The sequence below is a fragment of the Microtus oregoni genome, unplaced genomic scaffold (genome assembly GCF_018167655.1).
Source record: "Microtus oregoni isolate MIOR12 unplaced genomic scaffold, Mior012 000091F_ref0000469, whole genome shotgun sequence".
In the NCBI taxonomy this organism is placed as follows: Eukaryota; Metazoa; Chordata; class Mammalia; order Rodentia; family Cricetidae; genus Microtus; species Microtus oregoni.
The window spans coordinates 3,712,235-3,733,197 of NW_024544600.1; the positions used below are offsets into that span (position 1 = coordinate 3,712,235).

Below are 20,963 nucleotides of genomic sequence, written 5' to 3' on the forward strand. Positions count from 1 at the left end.
CCTCTGCCTCCTGAGTTCTGGGATTAAATACCATCAAGTCTGGCTTACCATTTCATTTCATTTTATTTTTTAAACTAAAACATTTTTTCAACAGAATTTCTACAAAACTGACTGGAACTCAATTCTTCCAGAATATAAAATACTCAATTTTAAAGAAAAACTTACCGTCACATCTCTTGGTAATTAATAGACCATAGCAAATGCTTTATTACAAATAATTAAATCTTTCCATGTCTCAACAGTACCAAACAGCATTTTGTAATCCTAACAGACAGCAGAGTAGGCATTTAATACTAGAACTGCGTGAGGAAAGAGTTAGACTTCCAGCATCTGACCTGGTGTCCTTTCTCACATCATCCAACTGTGTACCACTAATATCATCTCAAAACGTTCCTATTTCATATTTTAAGTGCAGGAAGTTGAGAGAGATAAAGTCCAGTGAGAACACATCAGTGTCAATCAACTAACTTAAAGTGAACGTCAATTAGTTGTTTTCAAGGGAATGGCAAAAGGAAAGCATGGGGTTGAGTCAAAACTGGGGCAATGGCTGTTCACTATCCTCTGGAAACTATCCGTCACATGATATTTTAAAATAAAGTGGCTTTTGTCTCTTTTGGTATTGTAAACATGTGGTTTAATATTACCCAGATTTAATTTAAAGCATCTTTCCAAACGAAACCAAATGTAAAACTTTAAAGGCGAACAACCCCCAGGAGTAAGTCACTTGTTATAGAACTGTGAGGACACCCAAGCAAGACCCCACTTAAGATTCGTCAGCATGAACTTGAGCGCTTTTGTCCACTGCTCCTCAGAGTTAAACTGGGTTTTGATGGAATAGGAGCCGCCACTGCCTCCAGTGTCTTCAATCTTGCCTTTCTCCACATCCATCCTGCAGACAGATGAAGCAGAGCTCATTAAGAAACAGATCCAAGTTAAGTCAGTTCAGGCAAATGGGCAGGGATTTGACCACGAGACCATTCCCGTCATTTATCTAACAGTGCTTGGCAAAGAGCTACTGCTAGTGTGTATTTTGGATTTGCTTGAAACCCTAAAATAAAAGGCTGTCACAAGAGCCTCATTGTCATTGCAGAGTACAAGGGCAGGACACACCCAAACACACAACAAGTCTGGAACAGGAGAGAAGTGAAGGTTACAGTACTCCTCACTGTCTGCCTAGGCATCCCTGAACTCAGGAGCAGAAAGAGGCAAAAGAAATAAACAGTTTGTATTTACCCCTTCTCTCACTACAAAGCACAGACTGACCTTTAAAACCACACATTCTTCCTGCCTCAGCCTCCGGAGTGCTGGAATTATAGGTGTGCCTATCTTACTTGGCTCTCAAACTCAGTCTCTTGAACTAGTCTCTATGCTGGGCTACTACACTAAGACAAGCATTCTTGTATACTCCCAAAGGCTGCAGGAAAAAGCCTTTCTGAAATGAGGCTACAAACTTGATCTCTGTCCCAAGAAAATCCCCACTACCACCTACAACAATATTCTTTACTCCAGGGACCAGGTGGTTGCACTCTGTTCTGCTTGCAATATGAAATGAGTCCTTGCCCATCAGCGTCCTATAATTGCACTGTTTTCCTTCTTGCCATTTTTAGGATCTGTTTCCATTCACTACCTTTTAATTCAGTTTAGTCCTTGGTACAAGTTCACTGAGCCTGCAGAGGATAAAGGGCAAACTCTCACCTGTATGGAAGACAAAATCGTGTCTCGCCTTTCTCCACCTCTTCTTTGAACTGCTGCACACAGTCCAGAAAAGCTACCATTGCATGGTCAAACTTGTTGTCCCAGAAAAACCGCAATCCCCCAGAACAGTATAACGGCAACTCCTGCCCAAGAAGAGAACTGGCTATGGGCATGTCCCCAGTCATTCCCTGCACTCCAATCACCTGAGCTTTGTCTACGCCCACCAGAACATGTATTATAGCTGACCGATGTCTTCTATAACCCTCAACCACTCCAACAGCCCTGGGCAAACAGCAGCTCCCAGCAGCCTCCCTACCACTGGAAATGTACTGAACTTCAGAATATTCCCCCAAGTCCCCAAGTGCATGCACTCCTCTGATCTGCCCAGACCCTTTCTCAACAGGCTGTAAAAACCTGAATTTTTTCCACCAACCCCAAAGAGCTAAGTCTGAACAAGATGTTATTGGCTCCTTATGAGATAGTCTGAGAAAGAAACTGAAAAATGTCAGCAGGTATAGAAACTAAACTTTTTTAAGCACAAGGTCTTGTATACTTTAGGCAAGTGCCCTATCTCTAAGCTACATCCCTAGGCCCCAAATGTACCCATTTTGTTAGAATAAACAAGAACTCTAGCTCCCAGAGTACCTTAGATTTGTCTGTCAGAGACTCCAGATATGAATGATTTCCATAGGGAACAAGTCGGTACCTAAAGTGGAGATGCAGAGATGGCTACAGGATTATTGCAAAGTTGCAACCCAGTCATTTTCAATCTGCATCTTACCCAAGGACTTTATTATTTATTATCCCCACCTCCCTCCACCTCCCTCTAGAGTCCATGTTTAAAGACTTAACTAAAAAGATTTCATTTATTATGTAACGGGTACTCATCAACTCATGTATATTTTGTCTTTGTTTTGTCTTTAAATGACAGGGTCTCCTTATATGGGCCAGGCTGACCTTGAACTTTTTGATCCTCCTGCCTCAACTCCCCCAGTACTGAGATTACAGGTGTTCAACACTGTGCCTGGTATTTTGCTTTAAAAGGTATGTATAACTTGAGGCCTGTGGGTTGCCCTTGTTCCCATGACAGCTATGAGTAACACTCAACACATTTGTAGACAACAATATCATGTCATAGTATCAAAAGGCTGGACACCCTGGTAGGTTTTTAAAAACAAACACTGAAACTTCATTAGGGAAAAATTAGGTTCTGGAGACTTTTGGGACCACCACTGGAGTCATGCAGGTTGATGATACTGCTCTATGACATCACAGCAAGAGCCCTGTGATGAAGGGAAAGCAGGGCACAGGCCCTTCTGTCTGCTGGCAGCAAGAATTCTGGCCATAGTGAAGCAGTGCCATGTGGTATAGACAGAAGACATCACAGACACGCCTTGCCCAAGGTGCCGTGGAGAGTGGCACGTTCTCACCTCTGAAATTTCAGACCCATCTTATTGGCTAGGGCATGCAGCAGCAATACTGTCTGGCCCCAGGCAGCATTGATTTCATTCCATTCCACAGGAACACTGGGCAAGCGACCTAGTCTGAAGTTATTGATTGTGCCAAACTGTCCACTGTGCCTATAGAGAAGGGCAGAGGGGGTCGGGGGGGAATAGAGATTATAAAACGTTTGAGGTTTCCCACTTTCACCCAGAACCTAGCATACACTTCTTTCGGCTGCCCCAAACCTAAGGCATCTTTCCCCCTGCTGTTTGGATGTCCAAGCAGAACTGAGAGTCACTGAACACTCTTACACTCCTCCCCCAACAAAATAACAAAACAAATATCAAAGCCAAACAAACCCTCCACTGAGTCTGCCTCCCACCCCTCTCTCTCTTAGACTGATTTACTCTACTTTATGTGTATGAATGTTTTGCCTGCTTGTGTGAATTTGTACCAATGCCTGTTGGATTCACTGGAGCTGGGGTTATGGATGATCGACAACCACCATGTGGGTGCTGGAAATTGAACAAGTTCTCTGCAAGAGCAACAAATGCTCTTAACTGCTGCTGAGCCGTCTCTCCAGCACCTCCCACTTGTCTTAAATCTGTCTACTTTCCCTCCATCTCAAGACTGCTATTCTTTTCCAGTTTAAGAGTTCCATACCTCCTTCCCAGATTATTTCACACCCTGTAAGTAAAGCTACCATCCACACATGCAAATGTGCTTATGTCACTTCCCTGTCTGAAATGCTTCAATAATTCCCTCTACCTTTGGGATCAACTCCAAATGCCTTAATAATGGTAATTCTCCAGTTTCACATCTGGCCACTTGCCCCTTTACAGTCAATCTTCAGTCATAATAAGATCCTTTTAGTTCTTTGAATTTGCCATTCCCTTGCTCCTGTTTCTTTGCACACGATGTTCTCTTTGCCAGAATAACTCTTCCTCTGTAGACATCTACACCCCTCAGCCATATCAGCCTTCTCTGGGTGAAATTTCCCATGCAGCTTCCTCAAAGTGGGAAGGTCCCCTTTCATTTCATGTTCTCACAGAACCCTTGGCACACTATCACACTGTATGACACCAGTCTGTTATTTATGCATTCCTTGAAGGCAATGAGTAGCTGGTATACTGTAGATTTCTTACTGGGACTCTCCTGGTGTCTAGCACAGTGCTTTCCACACATCAGATACTCAATAGTTATTAAATCAGTTATACACAAATGAGCCTGGGGTTAGTAAATCAGTACCAGGGCTGGAGAGATGGCTCAGCTGTTAGGACCACTGGCTGCTCTTTCACAAGACCCAGATTTGATTCCCAACACCAGCATTGCAGCTCACAACTTTTTGTTACTCCAATCTCAAGGGTTCAACAACCTCATCTTGGCCTCTGTGGGCACTAGGCATGCATGTGATGCAATGACATATATGAAGGCAAGCACCCACACAGATGAAAATAATACAAAAATTTTATTTTTATTTTATTTTTCTTTGGTTTTTCGAGACAGGGTTTCTCTGTGGGTTTTTTGGAGCCTGTCCTGGAACTAGCTCTTGTAGACCAGGCTGGTCTCGAACTCACAGGGATCCGCCTGCCTCTGCCTCCCAAGTGCTGGGATTAAAGGAGTGCACCACCACCGCCCGGCTAATACAAAAATTTTAAAAGCAGCACCAGGCAACAGGATTTGGTGGACAGACACCACTAAATTCCTGTTGGTTTTTGTTTCACTTTTTCTAAGAGAGTTTCTCTGTGTAGCCTTGGCTACCCTGGAACTCACTCTGTAGACCACCAACCTGGCCTCAAACTCAGAGCTCTGCCTGCCTCTGCCCCCTGAGTGTTGGGATTAAAGTTGTCAACCACCACTGCCCAACTAACCACTCTAGAATCCTACCTGTGTGCATTCAAGTGTATGCATTTGCACCCCACATTATAGCTATCCTAGTACAAGGAATGACATAAAGCTGGCTTAGGTGCAGATCTCCAGTGCCTCTTCTATGGGGAGGTGTTCACCCAGGTATGTGGCTGAAAAATACAAACACTTCCCAGATGAGCCTCCCCCAACCCCGAGCCCTCATTACCAGATATGGAAGGTGGCATTGAAGACGTTGGTTTTCTTCAGTTTGTCCAGCTGCATCTGGGCATACCGCATCTGGTTTTCTACACTCTTCAGCTCATCATCCAGCTCCAGCTGCTGTCTTTTAAACTCACTGTATTCCCGCTGGTACCTGCGAGCAGCCAAGGGGACCCTAAGGGCTGAGCATGGAGGCTGTCGTCTCTTTCTCACCATTCTTCTCAAGGACTTACTCTAGTGGTAGAGTTACAGCTTATTACAGAAATCTCCATTTGCCATGATTCCTCTCAGAGGAATGTTTTGCCTACAAGGCATAAAAACACCTCAAATTCCAGATGCCCATATTTAAAAATATAGATGGAAAAAAAGGATTCTCGTGAACCATGACAAAAGCATTTCTGTATTTTTTGTTTTTGTCAGAAGTAAAATAAGTAAGAATGGGGGCTGGAGAGATGGCTCAGTGGTTAAGAGCATTGCCTGCTCTTCCAAAGGTCCTGAGTTCAATTCCCAGCAACCACATGGTGGCTCACAACCATCTGTAATGAGGCCTGGTGCCCTCTTCTGGCCTGCAGGCATACACACAGACAGAATATTGTATACATAATAAAAATAAATATTTTAAAAAAAAAGTAAGAATGGGTCTCTTAGCCATGTGTGATGGTGCACACCTTTAATCCCGGCACTCAGGAGGCAGAGGCAGGCGGATCTCTGAGTTTGAGGCCAGCTTGATCTCAGAGTGATTTCCAGGACAATTGAGGCTGTTAAACAGAGAAACCCTGTCTCAAACAAAAAGAATGGGTCTCTCATTATATTTTTTATTTGTGTGTGGGCAGGCTTTGGTTCTCTTCTACCATGTGGGTCTCAGGGATTGAACTTGGGTCATCAGGCTTGACGGAAAGGGCTTTAACCCACTGGACCAGTTAGCTGGCCCAAGAGTAATGTTTTCAGAGCCCTGGTGCCACCCTACCTAACTAAAACATCCTTTCTTCACTTATTATGTTAAGTCTTCGTCTACGGCCCCAGACACTCTCCTGGAAACAAGCCCAGAAACAACAAGCAGGACTGGAGCAGACACGGCACTGACTGACAGCTGACCTAATCGGACATGTTCAGGCAGAAACCACTCCCTGGCCTGGTATTAGAGACAGGAAGGTAGAAGAGCAGGGAGAGCACTCACTGAGCTTCCTCCTGATCCAGTCTCTCCGCCTCAGCCTGGACCTTCTCTAGGTTTTCTGCCACTACCTTGCGGTTTTTCTCCACATCTTCCAGCTCCTGGATCAGCCTCTCCTCCTCTAAGGCCAGCTCCTTCAGCTCTCTCTGTAGCTGTTCACTGTCGTCCTCGTTCATTTGCTCGAGGATCTCCAAACAGCGTCTGCCAAGAACACAGTCTATTGACTAGAGGGCACCTGTGTCCCACGTGCCCGAGGACCAGCACCCCCAAGTCCTACCGGCCGAGCAGTCCCAGGAGCACCCTGGCCCTGGAGGTACTTACTTATAGTTCTGACACTCAGTCTCCGTGACGTTGAGCTGGGTGTCGAGCTGGTCGAGGAGAGTATCCGTGCATTCCTCACACAGTGGGTGATCCACGTCTGTCTGACCCGACATGATGTCAAAAAGGTCTCCAGTGACCTGGAGACAGGACAGTCAGGATAGGGCCTCTTCTGGGCTATTTGCCCAGTCAATCCCTGTAACAACTACACACAATTCTTGACAGCGAAATAAGGCCAACTTGCCTTCAGTCTTCGGCTGAGATTCTCCATGGTGCCACCATCAGATGCCTCCCCGATCAGAGTGAAGCTATTAGCACTTTCGGTAGACATCATCCTGCAGATAGCCCCCCACCCATGGGCCACATGAGGGAGCAGAGAGGCCTCCTCCACCTAAGCACTGGCTGAGGGGCCTCAAGGGTCATACCCATTCCTAGCCCGACTGGACCTCCCAAGGGTACCTATCTCCCAAGAGAAGGCCATGGTGGTCTTCCACAGGGGCACTACTCAGCAGGAAGTTACCCCAGGTAGACTAAGGAGAAAGGGGGGGCAATCAAAAATGGATATGTATGTTTATAGCAAAAAGCAAGGAGGATCAAGAAAGACCATTTTTTGTTAAATATTACACTTCCTGACAGCAACTTTTACCGGCTACATTGATGAGAACTAAGAACCTAAACATCTAACAAGCACCACTAAAACCTTCTCCAGAACCCATCTCAATCACTCCCTCAACATCAGAGGCAATAACCCCTTCTCACTGTGGGAATGGCTATAGAGGAAAAAAGAAAAACAAAAAATCAGTGCTGAAAGGTGATGGGTAATGTGTAAGAGAACATATCTTTTCTAATAGCTAAAAGGCTAGATGATAATTCATCTACATCACCTGGTCCCAATTCCTAATTCCCAGGTTTAATTAAAATTCCCTTGGCCGTTGGCAAGAAACAGGGAACTGAGGAATAGTAAGCACCTGGCAGGGGGAATGAATCTTCGAGAGACACCATCCTGGCGAGTTTCAATAAATGGCTCCTGAGAAAGAAAACAAGAGTGCATTAGAGCCGGGCAGTGGTGGTGCACACCTTTAATCCCAGCACTCCGGAGGCAGAGGCAGGCGGATCTGTGTGAGTTCGAGGTCAGCCTGGTCTACAAGAGCTATTCCAGGATGGGCTCCAAAAGCTACAGAGAAACCCTGTCAAGGAAAATAAATAAAAGGGCATTAAAATTCTGGCAACTTTGGGGAAATCTATTTCCCCTAAAGCCCAAGAACTATTTGACTTTAGCCTAGATAGCTAACCACAAAACTTGATAAACCAGAGCAACTTAAGAAGTGGGTAGGGGCCGGGCGGTGGTGGCGCACGCCTTTAATCCCAGCACTCGGGAGGCAGAGGCAGGCGGATCTCTGTGAGTTCGAGACCAGCCTGGTCTACAAGAGCTAGTTCCAGGACAGGCTCCAAAACCACAGAGAAACCCTGTCTCGAAAAACCACAAAAAAAAAAAAAAAAAAAAAAAAAAAGAAGTGGGTAGGGTCTGGGCTGGAAGATGGCTAAGTAAATACCATTCTTTCTATTCAAGGAAGAGGGACCAAGTTCAGATCCCCACAGTTAAACAAACAAATGGGGCAGGGAGGCACATGCCTTTGATCTCAATACTCTTGGAGGCAGAGATAGGCAGGTCTCTGTGAGTTTAAGGCCAGCCTTGTCTACATAGCACAAGAGCCAGGATAATATAGAGACCCAGTTTCTGAAAACCAAACCAAAACAACACCCCCCCCCCACACACACACAAAATAAAACCCAGAAAGAAAAATAAAGGGTGAGCAGGATGGTGTGCACTTGTAATTGCAGAACTGGGAGATCTTTCTACCCTCCTGGGTCTAAGCAGCCAGCCAGCCTAATCTGTAAGCCCAAGGATCGGGTCCAGGCTACAACCTGTCCCCAAAAAATAAAGTGGCGTGCCAGGCGGTGGTGGCTCACGCTTTTAATCCCAGCACTCAGGAGGCAGAGGCAGGTGGATCTCTGTGTTTGAGACCAGCCTGGTCTAAAAAGTGAGTTTCAGGACAGGCTCCAAAGCTACACAGAAAAAGTCTGTCTTGAAAAACAAAACAAGGGCTGAAGAGATGGCTCAGCGGTTAAGGGCATTGCCTGCTCTTCCAGAGGTCCTGAGTTCAATTCCCACATAGTGGCTCACAACCATCTGTAATGAGATCTGGCGCCCTCTTCTGGCCTGCAATCATACACACAGACAGAATATTGTATACATAATAAACATTTAAAAAAAAAAAAAACACCAAAAAACAAAACAACAAAAAAACCAAGCAGTAGGGCCTGCCTAACAGAACTGCATGCCTACTGTCAACTTGTATATAACAGTTCTATGTTCAACATCTTATTTTATTTTAAAGATTTATTTATTTATTATGCATACGGTGTTCTGCCTGCATGTGTACCTGCACACCAGAAGAGGGCACCAGATCTCATTACAGATGGTTGTGAGCCACCATGTGGTTGCTGGGAATTGAACTCAGGACCTCTGGAAGAGCAGTCAGTGCTCTTAACCACTGAGCCATCTCTCCAGCCCCCTAGGTTCAACATTTTATAGTATCACTGGCTTCAGCTGTCCTGTCTGCCTCTTTTGCTTCTTTGCAGGTTCTCTCTGGCCCCTGCATCCTAGACTGCCTGCAGAGCATGTGCAGAGCAGAATTAACATCCCTCAATCCACTTAAGGTTTGCTTTCCAGATGACAGCCAGCCAGGTGGATAAATATTCCCTTATTAACCTGGCAAGCTAACTCTCAGGGGTGAAGCCAACACCCTCTAACAGGTGCTGCTCCACAGAATGGAGCTCCAAGTACCCACTCGGGCTTGACTATGCCTCCATCCTGGCTTCCTTCCCTTTCCCATCTCCCTTCTCCGCTTTCCTACTAGAGTTTGCTAGGATCTCTCCCAAATAAGTAACTTCTACTTAAACAATGATCTGTTCCCTGCAAAAGAAAAGCAACTTACAACATATATCTTTAGTAATGAAAACCATCTCTATTATTCCTATTATTATTGTTATTACTATTTTATTATCATCACTGTGCAGTGCTGGAGAGTGAACCCAGGCCCTTGCCCATGCAAAGCAGGGGATCAATCACTGAACTACATCCCTAGCTTTATCACTGACAGTGTTAAATTTAAAAATGACATATATTCTAACACTGCTAATCTGCTATGTCTATGGTAAATATACCACCCTCTGTCCAAATGAGATGTGTTTGTGAATGGAGAGGAATGGAGACAATAGCTATAGAGAATAAAAAATATGAACCAAGAATGCCCTGGAGCCACCCGGACACACAGGTCATCCCACCTCTGACCTTAGTCATTTACCTTTAAAAATTACATTATTTATGTGTAGGTGCATGCTCATACCACAGTACAAAGGGCAACTTGTAGGAGCCAGCTGTCTTTCCCCTGTGTGGGATCGAGGGTTTGAACTTAAGACTGTTAGGCTGAGCCCAGGCTGACTGGAAACTTATAACAATCTTTCTGCTTCAGCCTTCCAAGTACCTAGAATTGTAGGCATTAACCACTATGCTCGTATATAATCACATTTTAAAATCCATTTTAAAAATATTTATTGACGTATTGGTGTGTGTGTGTGTACAAGCGCACACACAAACTCAGGTGACAGGATGAGTGGCAAGCATGCTTACCCACTGAACCATTTCTTTTTTTTTTTAATATTTATTTATTTATTATGTACACAATAGTCTGTCTGTGTGTATGCCTGCAAGCCAGAAGAGGGCACCAGACCCCATTACAGATGGTTGTGAGCCACCATGTGGTTGCTGGGAATTGAACTCAGGACCTTTGGAAGAGCAGTCAGTGCTCTTAACCACTGAGCCATCTCTCCAGCCCCCCACTGAACCATTTCAATGGCCTTATAATTCCTTGTTCGCTTTTTAATTTTTGTTGTTGATAATTATTTTTTGGTTTTTGTTTTTCCAGAGAGTTTCTTTGTGTAGCCCTGGCTGTCCTGGAACTGGCTCTGGAGACCAGGCTGAATGCCCAGAGATCTACCTGCCTCTGCCTCCAAAGTGTACCACCACTGCCTGGCCATAATTCTATTTTTTAATGGATGCCTTATTCAGTAACCCTGTGCCTTGGGGTACATTCTAGTACCTCCAATGATTCACAGTGGACTGACCATGAGCAACTTTCCTTTTTCTTTGTCTGCAGTGCTGGGATTGAATCCAGGAACTTGCACAACCCAGAGCTATAACCCCAGTCCTTAACTTCATTTCTTTCTGTTTGTTTTTGGAGGAACAGTCTCCCGTATACTGGGCTGACATCAAACCTTGACATCAAAAAAATGACCTTGAACTTGTAATCCTCCTGCCTCCATGCCCAGGTTAATGTGATGCTAGGGCTCAAAGCCAGGGCTCTGTGCACAGTAGGCAAGCTCTCTACTAACGGAGCTACATCCCCAGCCCCTATTGTTTTGTTTTTAATACATGTATTTCAGGCTGGTCTGGAATTCACCAGGTAGCCCAGGCTGGCCTCAAATTTGTGATCTTCAGGGCCTCAGCCTCCCAAGTGGATTACAGGTGGGCAACACTGTATCTGGCTGGAATGTTATTAACCACTCTCTATTATTAGCCCCCAAAGTCTGGGGCACCAAATATTCTGCAGAGATTCAGTCTGTACTCTAGTGTTTTCCATGTCAGCCTCCCGTTTAGCAGACTGTGAGGAGGACGGGGAGAGGGTGCTTTTTGTTTACCTCTCCTGAGTGAGCCTCTTCCTCCTGGGTCTCTCCTGGTTTCGCCTGGGCTGTGGTAAGTAATGGAGCTAAGGGTAAGGAAAATCCTCAGTCAGAACAGTCTTATCAAATCAGGAGAGCTTCCCAAAGCATGGGAAAGAACCCGAAATAGTCTCATTACCAGCCCAACGCTACCACAATCTCTCTCTAGATAGGGTCTCACTGTGTAACTCAGGAGGCAGGACAATCTCTTGAGTTTGAGGCCAGTGAACAGCTACATAGTGAGGCTCTGTCTTTAAAGAAAAAAAAGCAGAGAGCCGGGCGGTCGTGGCGCACGCCTTTAATCCCAGCACTTGGGAGGCAAGAGGCAGGAGGATCTCTGTGAGTTCGAGGCCAGCCTGGTCTACAAAGGGAGTTCCAGGACAGGTTCCAAAGCTACAGAGAAACTCTGTTTCGAAAAACCAAAAAAAAAAAAAAAGCAGAAGAAAATAGGGTGGTGGTGGTGCACGCCTTTAATCCCAGCACTGGGGAGGCAGAGGCAGGCGGATCTCTGTGAGTTCGAGGTCAGCCTGGTCTACAAGAGCTAGTTCTAGGACAGGCACCAAAGCTAGAGAAACCCTGTCTCAAAAACAAACAAACAAAAAAAAACCAACAACAACAAAAAAAAGTTTAGAGCACTTGGGTTCGATTCCCAGCACCCACAAAGTTGGAACTATGTAGTTAGTCCAGAGTGGCCTTGAACTCAGAGATACTCTCCTCTCCCTCTCTTTTTTAAAAATTCTTTATTATGTATACAACATTCTGCCTGCCTTTATGCCTACAGGCCAGAAGAGTTCCCATTACAGGTAGTGTAAATCACCATGTTCCTGGGAATTGAACTCAGGTCCTCTGGAAGAGCAGCCAGTGCTCTTAACCTTTGAGCCATTTCTCCAGCCCCACCTGTCTCTTGAAGGCTGGGATTAAATATTTGTGCCACCACAATGGCCATTTATTTATTTATTTATTTGGTTTTTCGAGACAGGGTTCTCTGCAGTTTTGGAGCCTTTCCTGGAACTAGCTCTTGTAGACCAGGCTGGCCTCGAACTCAGAGAGATCCACCTGCCTCCTGAGTGCTGGGATTAAATTATTTTTTAATTCTTTTTTTTTTTTTTTTTTTTTTTTTTCGAGACAGGGTTTCACTGTGGCTTTGGAGCCTGTCCTGGAACTAGCTCTGTAGACCAGGCTGGTCTCGAACTCACAGAGATCCGCCTGCCTCTGCCTCCTGAGTGCTGGGATTAAAGGCATGCGCCACCATCGCCCGGCTACTTTTTAATTCTTTACACAAAGAAAAACCTCTTTTCTTCCCTGCCTATTATGAGAATGTTAGAATTCTAAAAGCACAAGGGTATCATGACCTGAACAGTCATACAGAAAGAGCGACAGTCTTTATGTCTCAGGCATTTACTTCAAGGTATTTCAGGGTCGAGAGGACGGATGGGTCTACAGACCAAACTGGGTTGAACATGTGTTGATAACTGTTCAAACAGGTGATGAGCATGTAGGAATTAATTATATATTTAAAACCTTTTTAAAAATTAGAACGGGCTGGAGAGATGGCTCAGAGGTTAAGAGCACTGGCTACTCTTCCAGAGGTCCTGAGTTCAATTCCCAGCAACCATCTGCACTGAGATCTGGCGCCCTCCTCTGGCGTGCGGGCATACATCGAGGCAGAATGTTGTATACAGAATAAATAGATAAATCTTTAAAAAAATAAAATAAAATAAAATAAAAATTAGAATTACTTCGGATCTCTGTGAGTTCGAGACCAGCCTGGTCTACAAGAGCTAGTTCCAGGACAGGCTCCAAAACCGCAGAGAAATCCTGTCTCGAAAAAAAAAAAATTAAAACAACTTAAAAAATATGGTCAGGCTGGGCGGTGGTGGTGCACGCCTTTAATCCCAGCACTGGGAAGGCAGAGGCAGGCGGATCTCTGTGAATTCAAGACCAGCCTGGTCTACAAGAGCTAGTTCCAAGACAGGCTCCAAAACCACAAAGAAACCCTGTCTCGAAAAACAAAAACAAAAACAAAAACAAAAAAAAAAAAAAAAAGGTCAGGTGGTGGTGGCACACATCTTTAATCCCAGAACTCGGGAGGCAGAGGCAGATAGATCTCTGTGAATTTGAGGCCTGTTTGGTCTACAGAGCAAACTCTAGGACAGGTCCAAAGCTACAGAGAAACCCTGTCACGGGAAAAAAAAGAGTGTGTGTGTCTGTGTGTGTGAGTATGGGGCTTATGTGTGTGTATATATGAGTATATGTTTGAGTGTGGGGTTGTGCCTGTTAGTGTAGTGACTGTGGACAGGAAGAAAGTGTCAGATCACCTGGAACTGGAGTTACAGGCAGTTGTGAGTGACCTGATGTGGGAACTGAACTCCGGTCCTCTGGAAGACCAGTAAGTTCTCCTAACCACTAAACCATCCCTCCAATCCTATATTTTAAACTTTTCCTAAGGTAACTTCCTGGGAAGCTGTCACCTGTCTGTATCCACGTATCACAGATGTAGAGCTGGGGACGCAGTTAAGTGGTAGGACACTTGTCTAGCACGAGCAAAGCCCGATTCTCAAACCCAGGCATCGGGAGAGAGCAGAAGCGTCAGGTACAGTAGTACATGGCTATTATCCTAGTCTTTTGGAAGCTGAGAAAATTCAATCATGTGCTTAAATCCAGCCTGGCTTATACAGTAAGACTGAATCTCAAAGACAAAGCAGCGACAACAAAAACATGGCTAATATACATACAGAGGAAGTCCAGTCAGTCTTTTTCCTTAAAGCAGAAACTCTTGTCATCTAAGACAAAAACATTCAACGAAGTTCTCCAGGCACAGAAAAGCAAGCACTGAATGAGCTCATTCCTATGCGGTTCATCTCATTTACACGGAGAGCAAAATGGTGGTTATCAGGGGCTGCAGGTGAAGGGAGATGGGTAAAGGCCAACGGGCCAGATAGGGAGGAGAAACAGGTTCTGGAGTTCCACTGTGCAGTGTGACTATGGGTAGCAATAATCACTGCACAGCCCCAAAAGTTCAGAAGGGAAGATTAGGAACATTTTTACCTCAAGGAAACCCTGACTTGAATATTAAACGTGTAGTCAGACATCAAATGGTGCCCCACAAATACATCAGGATTTAAAAAGTTAAAAAATATGTAAGATATGGTGACACATGCCTTTACGCCAACACTTGGAAGATGAAGAGTGGGCCCTGTCTTTACCTTTTTTATACGTTCAATGCACAACAATTTACCTTTAATAATGAGAAAAATAAGCCTGGTGCAGGGGGTGCATGTATTTAGCCCCAGAATGCAGGGGGCACGGCAGGACAATATGAGTCTGAGACCAGTCAATGGCTACACAGGGAGACAAAATAAAATGTTTTTAAATAAAAGAAACCGGTTGAGAAGATCATTTAAGCAGTTTAGAGCACTTGTTGCTCTTGCAGAGAATCTGGGTTCGATTCCCAACACCCACAGGCTGCTCACAACCACCAGAACTCCAGTTTGGAGATCCAACACCCTCTTCTGGTCTCGTCAGGCATCAGGCATTCATGTGGTAGAGAGAGACTGTATGTAAGCAAAAACACCCATACACATAAATTAACAGCAATAATGAAAAGAATAAAGCAAGGAATAGAGAAACACAACAAAACCTTCTGCCAGGTCTGTGAGCTTGTTTAAATTCCCTGTTCATGCCGGGCGGTGGTGGCGCATGCCTTTAATCCCAGCACTTGGGAGGCAGAGGCAGGCGGATCTCTGTGAGTTCGAGACCAGCCTGGTCTACAAGAGCTAGTTCCAGGACAGGCTCCAAAACCACAGAGAAACCCTGTCTCGAAAAAACCAAAAAAAAAAAAAAAAAAAAAACCAAAAAAAAAAAAACCAACAAAATTCCCTGTTCACCTCGCTCACTTCTTCAAGCTTGGAGACTACACTGGGACTGACCTCAGAAGTCCAAATCACGTGACCTCTCTAAACCTCCATTCTTCACCTGTAAAAGGATGCGACCATGGAAACAGGGTCTCATTCTGTAGCCCAAGCTTGCCTGGAACTTGAGGCAGCTCCTGCTTCAGTCCCCCTGAGTGCTGCAATTATGGGATGTGAGTCACCATGCCTGGTTTCCACGGGGACTGTTACAGGGACTAAATGAAACAATAAATGGACTGCACTGTACGTCCTCAAGCAATTCTGTTTGGTATATGTGGATATGTCTCTACTCTGGAGACAATGTCAGAACTCTAGACCCCTGATGAGGAAACCGAAAAACAGAGACTGCCACCACAAGCCCAATGTCTCTAAAGTTGCCCATTTCCCACACTCTTGACCACCCGCTTTCCACCGGTCCCGCTGACCTGTAAGTTCCTGGATGGTGACCCGGTCCAGGATCTTGAAGCTTGTGTCCAGTTTCAGAGGCTGGCTGCAGCGCTGACACACGAAGCTCACCTGCATCGTGCTGCCGGACGCCTTCGACCCCTCCATGCCTGCGGCAGCCAAGAGGAAACGCGTTAAGAAGAACCGGCGCCCTTGAACCTCGAGCCCGAGGCTACCCTCTGCCCTGGTGGTGGGGTGCAGAGGAAAATCCCGGTCCGCGCCTTTCCCTCTGGGAGTGGGAGGACACCAACGGAACCGGCTTCCGGGGCAGAGCCAGACTAAAGCAGTAGGGACTCCCGGGCGGGGAAAGGGGCCATTAAAGTGGTTGTCAGGGTTCCCAGGCTTCTTTCTAAGTTTTCATTTCAGGCCCCGACGCTCTTCACCTCAGGACCCCAGAGCCCGCCGCCCAGGCTCGTTCTACCGCGGGGGCACGGTGGCCTCGGGTCCGCCCCAGAGCGAGACCTCCAGAGTTCCCATCGCCCGGTCTTCAGCTACTTCCCGGTCGGCTAGCTGAAGACTTCCGCCCGGGACCAGACGTGACGTCTTGACGGCTGCTGACGAAAGGACCCCAGGTCCAGATCCCTGCTTACCCTGCTCGGGGCGCCTTCTAGAGGCTGAAAGGGGAAGAGCAGCCTGTGCCGGCAGGTGTGCTAAAGCTACCCATGCTCGCTTCCGATTGAGAAGGTCCTAGAGATTTAGATGTGTTACTTCCGAGTGGAGCCACTTCCATTACTCCCTTGGTGTCAATTTTGAAAGTGTCTTTTTGGGAGACTCAAGCTGTCTTTCAAGCCCCTCTGAGGGAGTGCGTTGGCGGGCTGGTAAATTTTATTGTTTGTGTGTGTATATATGTATGTCTGTATACAATAAAATGAAAATGTAAATTAAAAAGGTGATAGTGGTAAAGGATTGGGCATCCTATTTTTGGAGATCATACAAGTTTTTTTTAATTTTGTTTTGTTTTTCGAGACAGGGTTTCTCTGTGTAACAGCCCTTGCTGTCTGGAACCAGCTCTGTAGACCAGGCTGGCTTCGAACTCATAAGATCGGCCTGCTTCTGCCTCCCGAGTGTTGGCATGAAAGGCGTGTGCCACTACTGCCCGGATAAATGATTATTAATTAGGAAATGTTCAGCACTTCCAGATTTGGGTAAATCTTATAAAATTATAAAGCTTGCCGGGCGATGGTGGCGCACACCTTGAATCCCAGCACTCGGGAGGCAGAGGCAGGTGGATCTCTGTGAGTTTGAGACCAGCCTGGTCTACAGAGCTAGTTCCAGGACAGGCTCCAAAGCCACAGAGAAGCCCTGTCTCGAAAAAAATAAATATGATGTGGGAGTGTCATATATCAATCTGTTGATTTCATTGGTTAAGCAATAAAGAAACTGCTTTGGCCCTGATAGGTTAAAACATAGGTGGGAGGGTAAACAGAACAGAAGGCTGGGAGAAAGAAGCTGAGTCAGGCAGTCGCCATGATTCTCCCACTCCAGACAGACGCAGGTTAAGATCATTCCTGATGGGCTGGAGAGATGGCTCAGAGGTTAAGAGCACTGACTGCTCCTCCAGAGGTCCTGAGTTCAATTCCCAGCAACCACATGGTGGCTCACAGCCATCTGTAATGAGATCTGGTGCTCTCTTCTGGCCAGCAACCATACAGACAGACAGAACACTGTCTTCATAATAAATAATAATAAAAAAAAAAGATCATTCCTGATAAGCCAGCTCGTGGGCTACAGCAGATTATTAGAAATGGGCTAGTCCAGGTGCGAGAGCTAGCCTAAAAGAGGCTAGAGAGAAATGGGCCAAGCAGTGTTTAAAAGAATACAGCTTCCGTGTAATTATTTCGGGTAAAGCTAGCCGTGTGGGCGGCCGGATGCCGGGGACGCAGCCCCACTGCTCCTACTTCAACATAAATAAATAAAATTATAAAGCTAAATCATTTGGGGGAACTGAGATGTGGCTCCCTGGTAAAGCCAAACAGACCCTCCCACCCAACAGAGACAAATATAGTCACGTTTTTGTGTTAGTGCAGTAATAAGTGGGTCAATGAACCAGAACAGAGTTGAAAAATACACTAAGGATACAGACACACTTAGTATGGGATAAAAATGGTGTTTCAAAGCAGTCATGTGGGGCCAGACACATCTTTCATCCCATCCCAGCACTGGGAAGCAGAGGCAGGTGGATCTCTGTGAGCTCAAGGCCAGCCTGGTCCACAGAGTGAGTTCCAGGACAACCAGGGCTACACAGAGAAACTGGTCTCAAAAAAAAAAATCAACCAAAACAAAACAAAAACAATAGTGAGGAAATGCAGACGTGAAGGGAGACCAGAAGAAGGTGTGGCTCCCCAGGAGCTGGGGTTACAGGAATTGAGAGCTGCCTAGTACTGGGAAGATGAACACAGACGGTTTTCTCTGGAAAACCACTGTGCCCTTTTAGTCACTGAGACAAGTCTCAGCTCCTTTTTCTTTTAAAAAAAAATTTTTTAAAAAAGAATGGGGAGCCGGGCGGTGGTGGCGCATGCCTTTAATCCCAGTACTCGGGAGGCAGAGGCAGGCGGATCTCTGGGAGTTCGAGGCCAGCCTGGTCTACAAGAGCTAGTTCCAGGACAGGCACCAAAGCTACAGAGAAACCCTGTCTCAAAAAACCAAAAAAATAAAAAAAATAAAAAAGAATGGGATTGTTTAAATAAATTGTAGGATAACTTATTCAATTGAAACTATGTAACTATTAAAGAGAATGAAATAAACACCTAGGTGTGAAAATTTATTCACTCAACAAAGTTATTGAGGGCTTGCCATGTGCTCAGGAGTATTTGAGGCATTGAAGACTTAGCAGCAACAAAAAGACAGCTATTAATGCCTCCAGAGCTTTATTCTAGTGAGAAAGAAGGACAGTAAAGGTAAGTAAATGTTTAGTATTTTAATTTTTAAACACCAAGGACAGATTACCAAGAAACATAGACTGTCCTTCCTGAGAGCTTCTTATTTATTTACTTATTATGTATACAATATTCTGTCTGTGTGTATGCCTGCAGGCCAGAAGAGGGCACAAGACCCCATTACAGATGGTTGTGAGCCACCATGTGGTTGCTGGGAATTGAACTCAGGACCTTTGGAAGAGCAGGCAATGCTCTTAACCTCTGAGCCATCTCTCCAGCCCCCTTTATTTAGTTTTTTTGAGACAGGGTTTCTCTGTGGCTATGGAGCCTGTCTTGGAACTAGCTCTTGTAGCCCTGTCTGGCCTTGAACTCATAAAGATCCACCTGCCTCTGCCTGGCAAGTGCTGGGATTAAAGGCCTGCGCCACCACTGCCTGGCTAAGAGCTTCTAAGTATGTGTCTAGTCAAAATAAGTCTTATTAAGTCACAAATAAAGTTGGGGAGTGGTGGTGCACGCCTTTGATTCCAAGACTTGGGAGGCAGAAGACACAGGCAGTTCTCTGTGAGTTCAAGGCCAGCGTGGTCTACCGGTTCCAGGACAGCCAAGGCTACACACAGAGAAATTCAGACTTGGAAAAACTGAAAACAAACAAACAAATGATTAGACCCTTGGAAAGAACCAAATTATTCTGATTTCCAGAAATGCTTTTCTTTTATTTCAAAAGGGTGTGGTCCTCCTATGATTGGTTCTGGATAAGTGGAATTCCTTGATTTTCTCCTCCTAACTAGAGATGTCTTCACACACCTTTTTCTTTTCAAGTCCTTCAGCATAAGACCCTACTCCCTCTAGAGATGGAATCATACCCAAAGAATTCCCACTTAGGCCTGGTGTGGCTGTTTAAAGTCTTTTATGTCTTCCTGCTTGGCTGGCATCAGAAAAGCATAGAAAATTAGCCAGCTTTTAGAGAGGTAAGGGCTCAAGCAGTTGTACAGCAACACCACAGGGCCTCAAAATTTCTTATTGCTGTTCACCAACCCTGGGGCCTGGAACAACTTCTCTGTGCCTTGTTTTGAAATCTCACTTGTTAAATAAGATATTATACAATAGTCTACAACCCATGGAGCATTGTAATGATAAAATAAATTGATAGAGGTGAAAACCAGGAGCAGCAAGACCTGGCACATAGAAAATGCCCAGTGTTCTGCTGGGAAAGTCCTTGATAGCCGTTATATGCCATGAGAATCAATATTCCCTATATTGATTGAAAGACCTACTATGTGCCCATCACTACTCTACATCTGGGAGGACACAGTAGTAAGCTGCTCTAATGGAAATTAGACAAACAGACATGTAAACAAGATCATTTTGGACAATGATAGGTGTAATGGGTTGGATGTTTTCTGCCCAGAAGACAGTGAATGTTGTTTGGAAATCATATCTTTTCAGTGGATTGAGTTTTGGCAAATGTGTCAGGTAGAGCCCTGTGGTAGTTGAATAAGAATAGCCCCAGAGGCAGTGGTGGCGCACAACTTTAATCCCAGCACTTGGGAGGCAGAGGCAGGCAGATCTCTGAGTTTGAGACCAGCCTGGTCTACAGGAGCTAGATTCAGGACAGGCTCCAAAGCTACAGTGAAACCCTGTCTCATAAAACCAAACCAAACCAAAACAACCCTGTTTCCAGTTGTGTGACTCAGCCCTACTACACATCTTTAATCGAAGAGCTTTCTGCTGGAGTAAACAGGATTACAGAAAATCACCGGGAAGTTGTGAGAGGCGGTGCAGGCAGCCTGTTGACAGGAAGTGAACATGAAGATTATTAAGAAAAAAACAGAGAGTAAGAGGGAGTCAGAAGGACAATGGAGAGATGCAGGAAGTAGGAAGAGACATTCAGTTTGAGAGGTTTGTTTGAGATGGTGTTGGAGAGAGTTCTGGAACATCTGCTAAGGAGGAAGGTCAGCTGGGGCTTTCTCTGCCTCTCCGAACTAACAGGCTTCCGTTACAGCATCTGGCTTTACTGGTAAACTAGAACAATTGAGATTCTGTTAAAAACAACATTTTCACTCCAACGCGTAGTATGACCACACAGAGAAATCACACCAGCTGCAGACAAACTGAGAAGCCATCAGATTTGGCTAAGACAACTGGGAAGTCCTCAAGAAGAGAGCTAAGTAATATTAAAAGGAAAACTTTTTCACAGGTTAAGAATGGGAAATAACATAATACAGGCTGTTAGGACTCTGTATGGGGCCAATTTAG

General features: G+C 45.3%; 1 protein-coding gene across 2 annotated transcripts; it reads right to left on the bottom strand.

The window, feature by feature from the left end:
- Positions 1-44: 44 nt before the first annotated feature.
- Becn1 (beclin 1) lies at positions 45-16,355 on the bottom strand. Of its 2 annotated transcripts, XM_041644014.1 has the most exons (12): positions 16,215-16,355; positions 15,813-15,941; positions 11,456-11,523; positions 7,663-7,721; positions 6,939-7,029; positions 6,698-6,834; positions 6,383-6,577; positions 5,213-5,359; positions 3,126-3,275; positions 2,341-2,401; positions 1,696-1,838; positions 45-889 (listed from the first exon to the last, which is right to left on the bottom strand). In XM_041644014.1, exons 2-12 carry the CDS (start codon positions 15,937-15,939, stop codon positions 721-723), a joined length of 1,347 nt encoding a protein of 448 aa, XP_041499948.1. In that variant the 5' UTR covers positions 15,940-15,941; positions 16,215-16,355; the 3' UTR covers positions 45-720. The 2 variants fall into 2 exon arrangements, with proteins under 2 accessions (XP_041499948.1, XP_041499949.1); XM_041644015.1 differs by lacking the exons at positions 11,456-11,523; positions 16,215-16,355 and having other exon boundaries at positions 15,813-15,928.
- Positions 16,356-20,963: the final 4,608 nt, after the last annotated feature.

Excerpts from the sequence above, each read along its gene's own strand:
- Becn1 (XM_041644014.1), bottom strand. The coding sequence starts at position 15,939 with ATGGAGGGGTCGAAGGCGTCCGGCAGCACGATGCAGGTGAGCTTCGTG. Across the intron at positions 11,524-15,812 it reads CACCATCCAGGAACTTACAG|CTCCATTACTTACCACAGCC; the intron begins GTCAGCGGGACC and ends CCTTACCCTTAG. Across the intron at positions 3,276-5,212 it reads AATGCCACCTTCCATATCTG|GCACAGTGGACAGTTTGGCA; the intron begins GTAATGAGGGCT and ends CCTTCTCTATAG.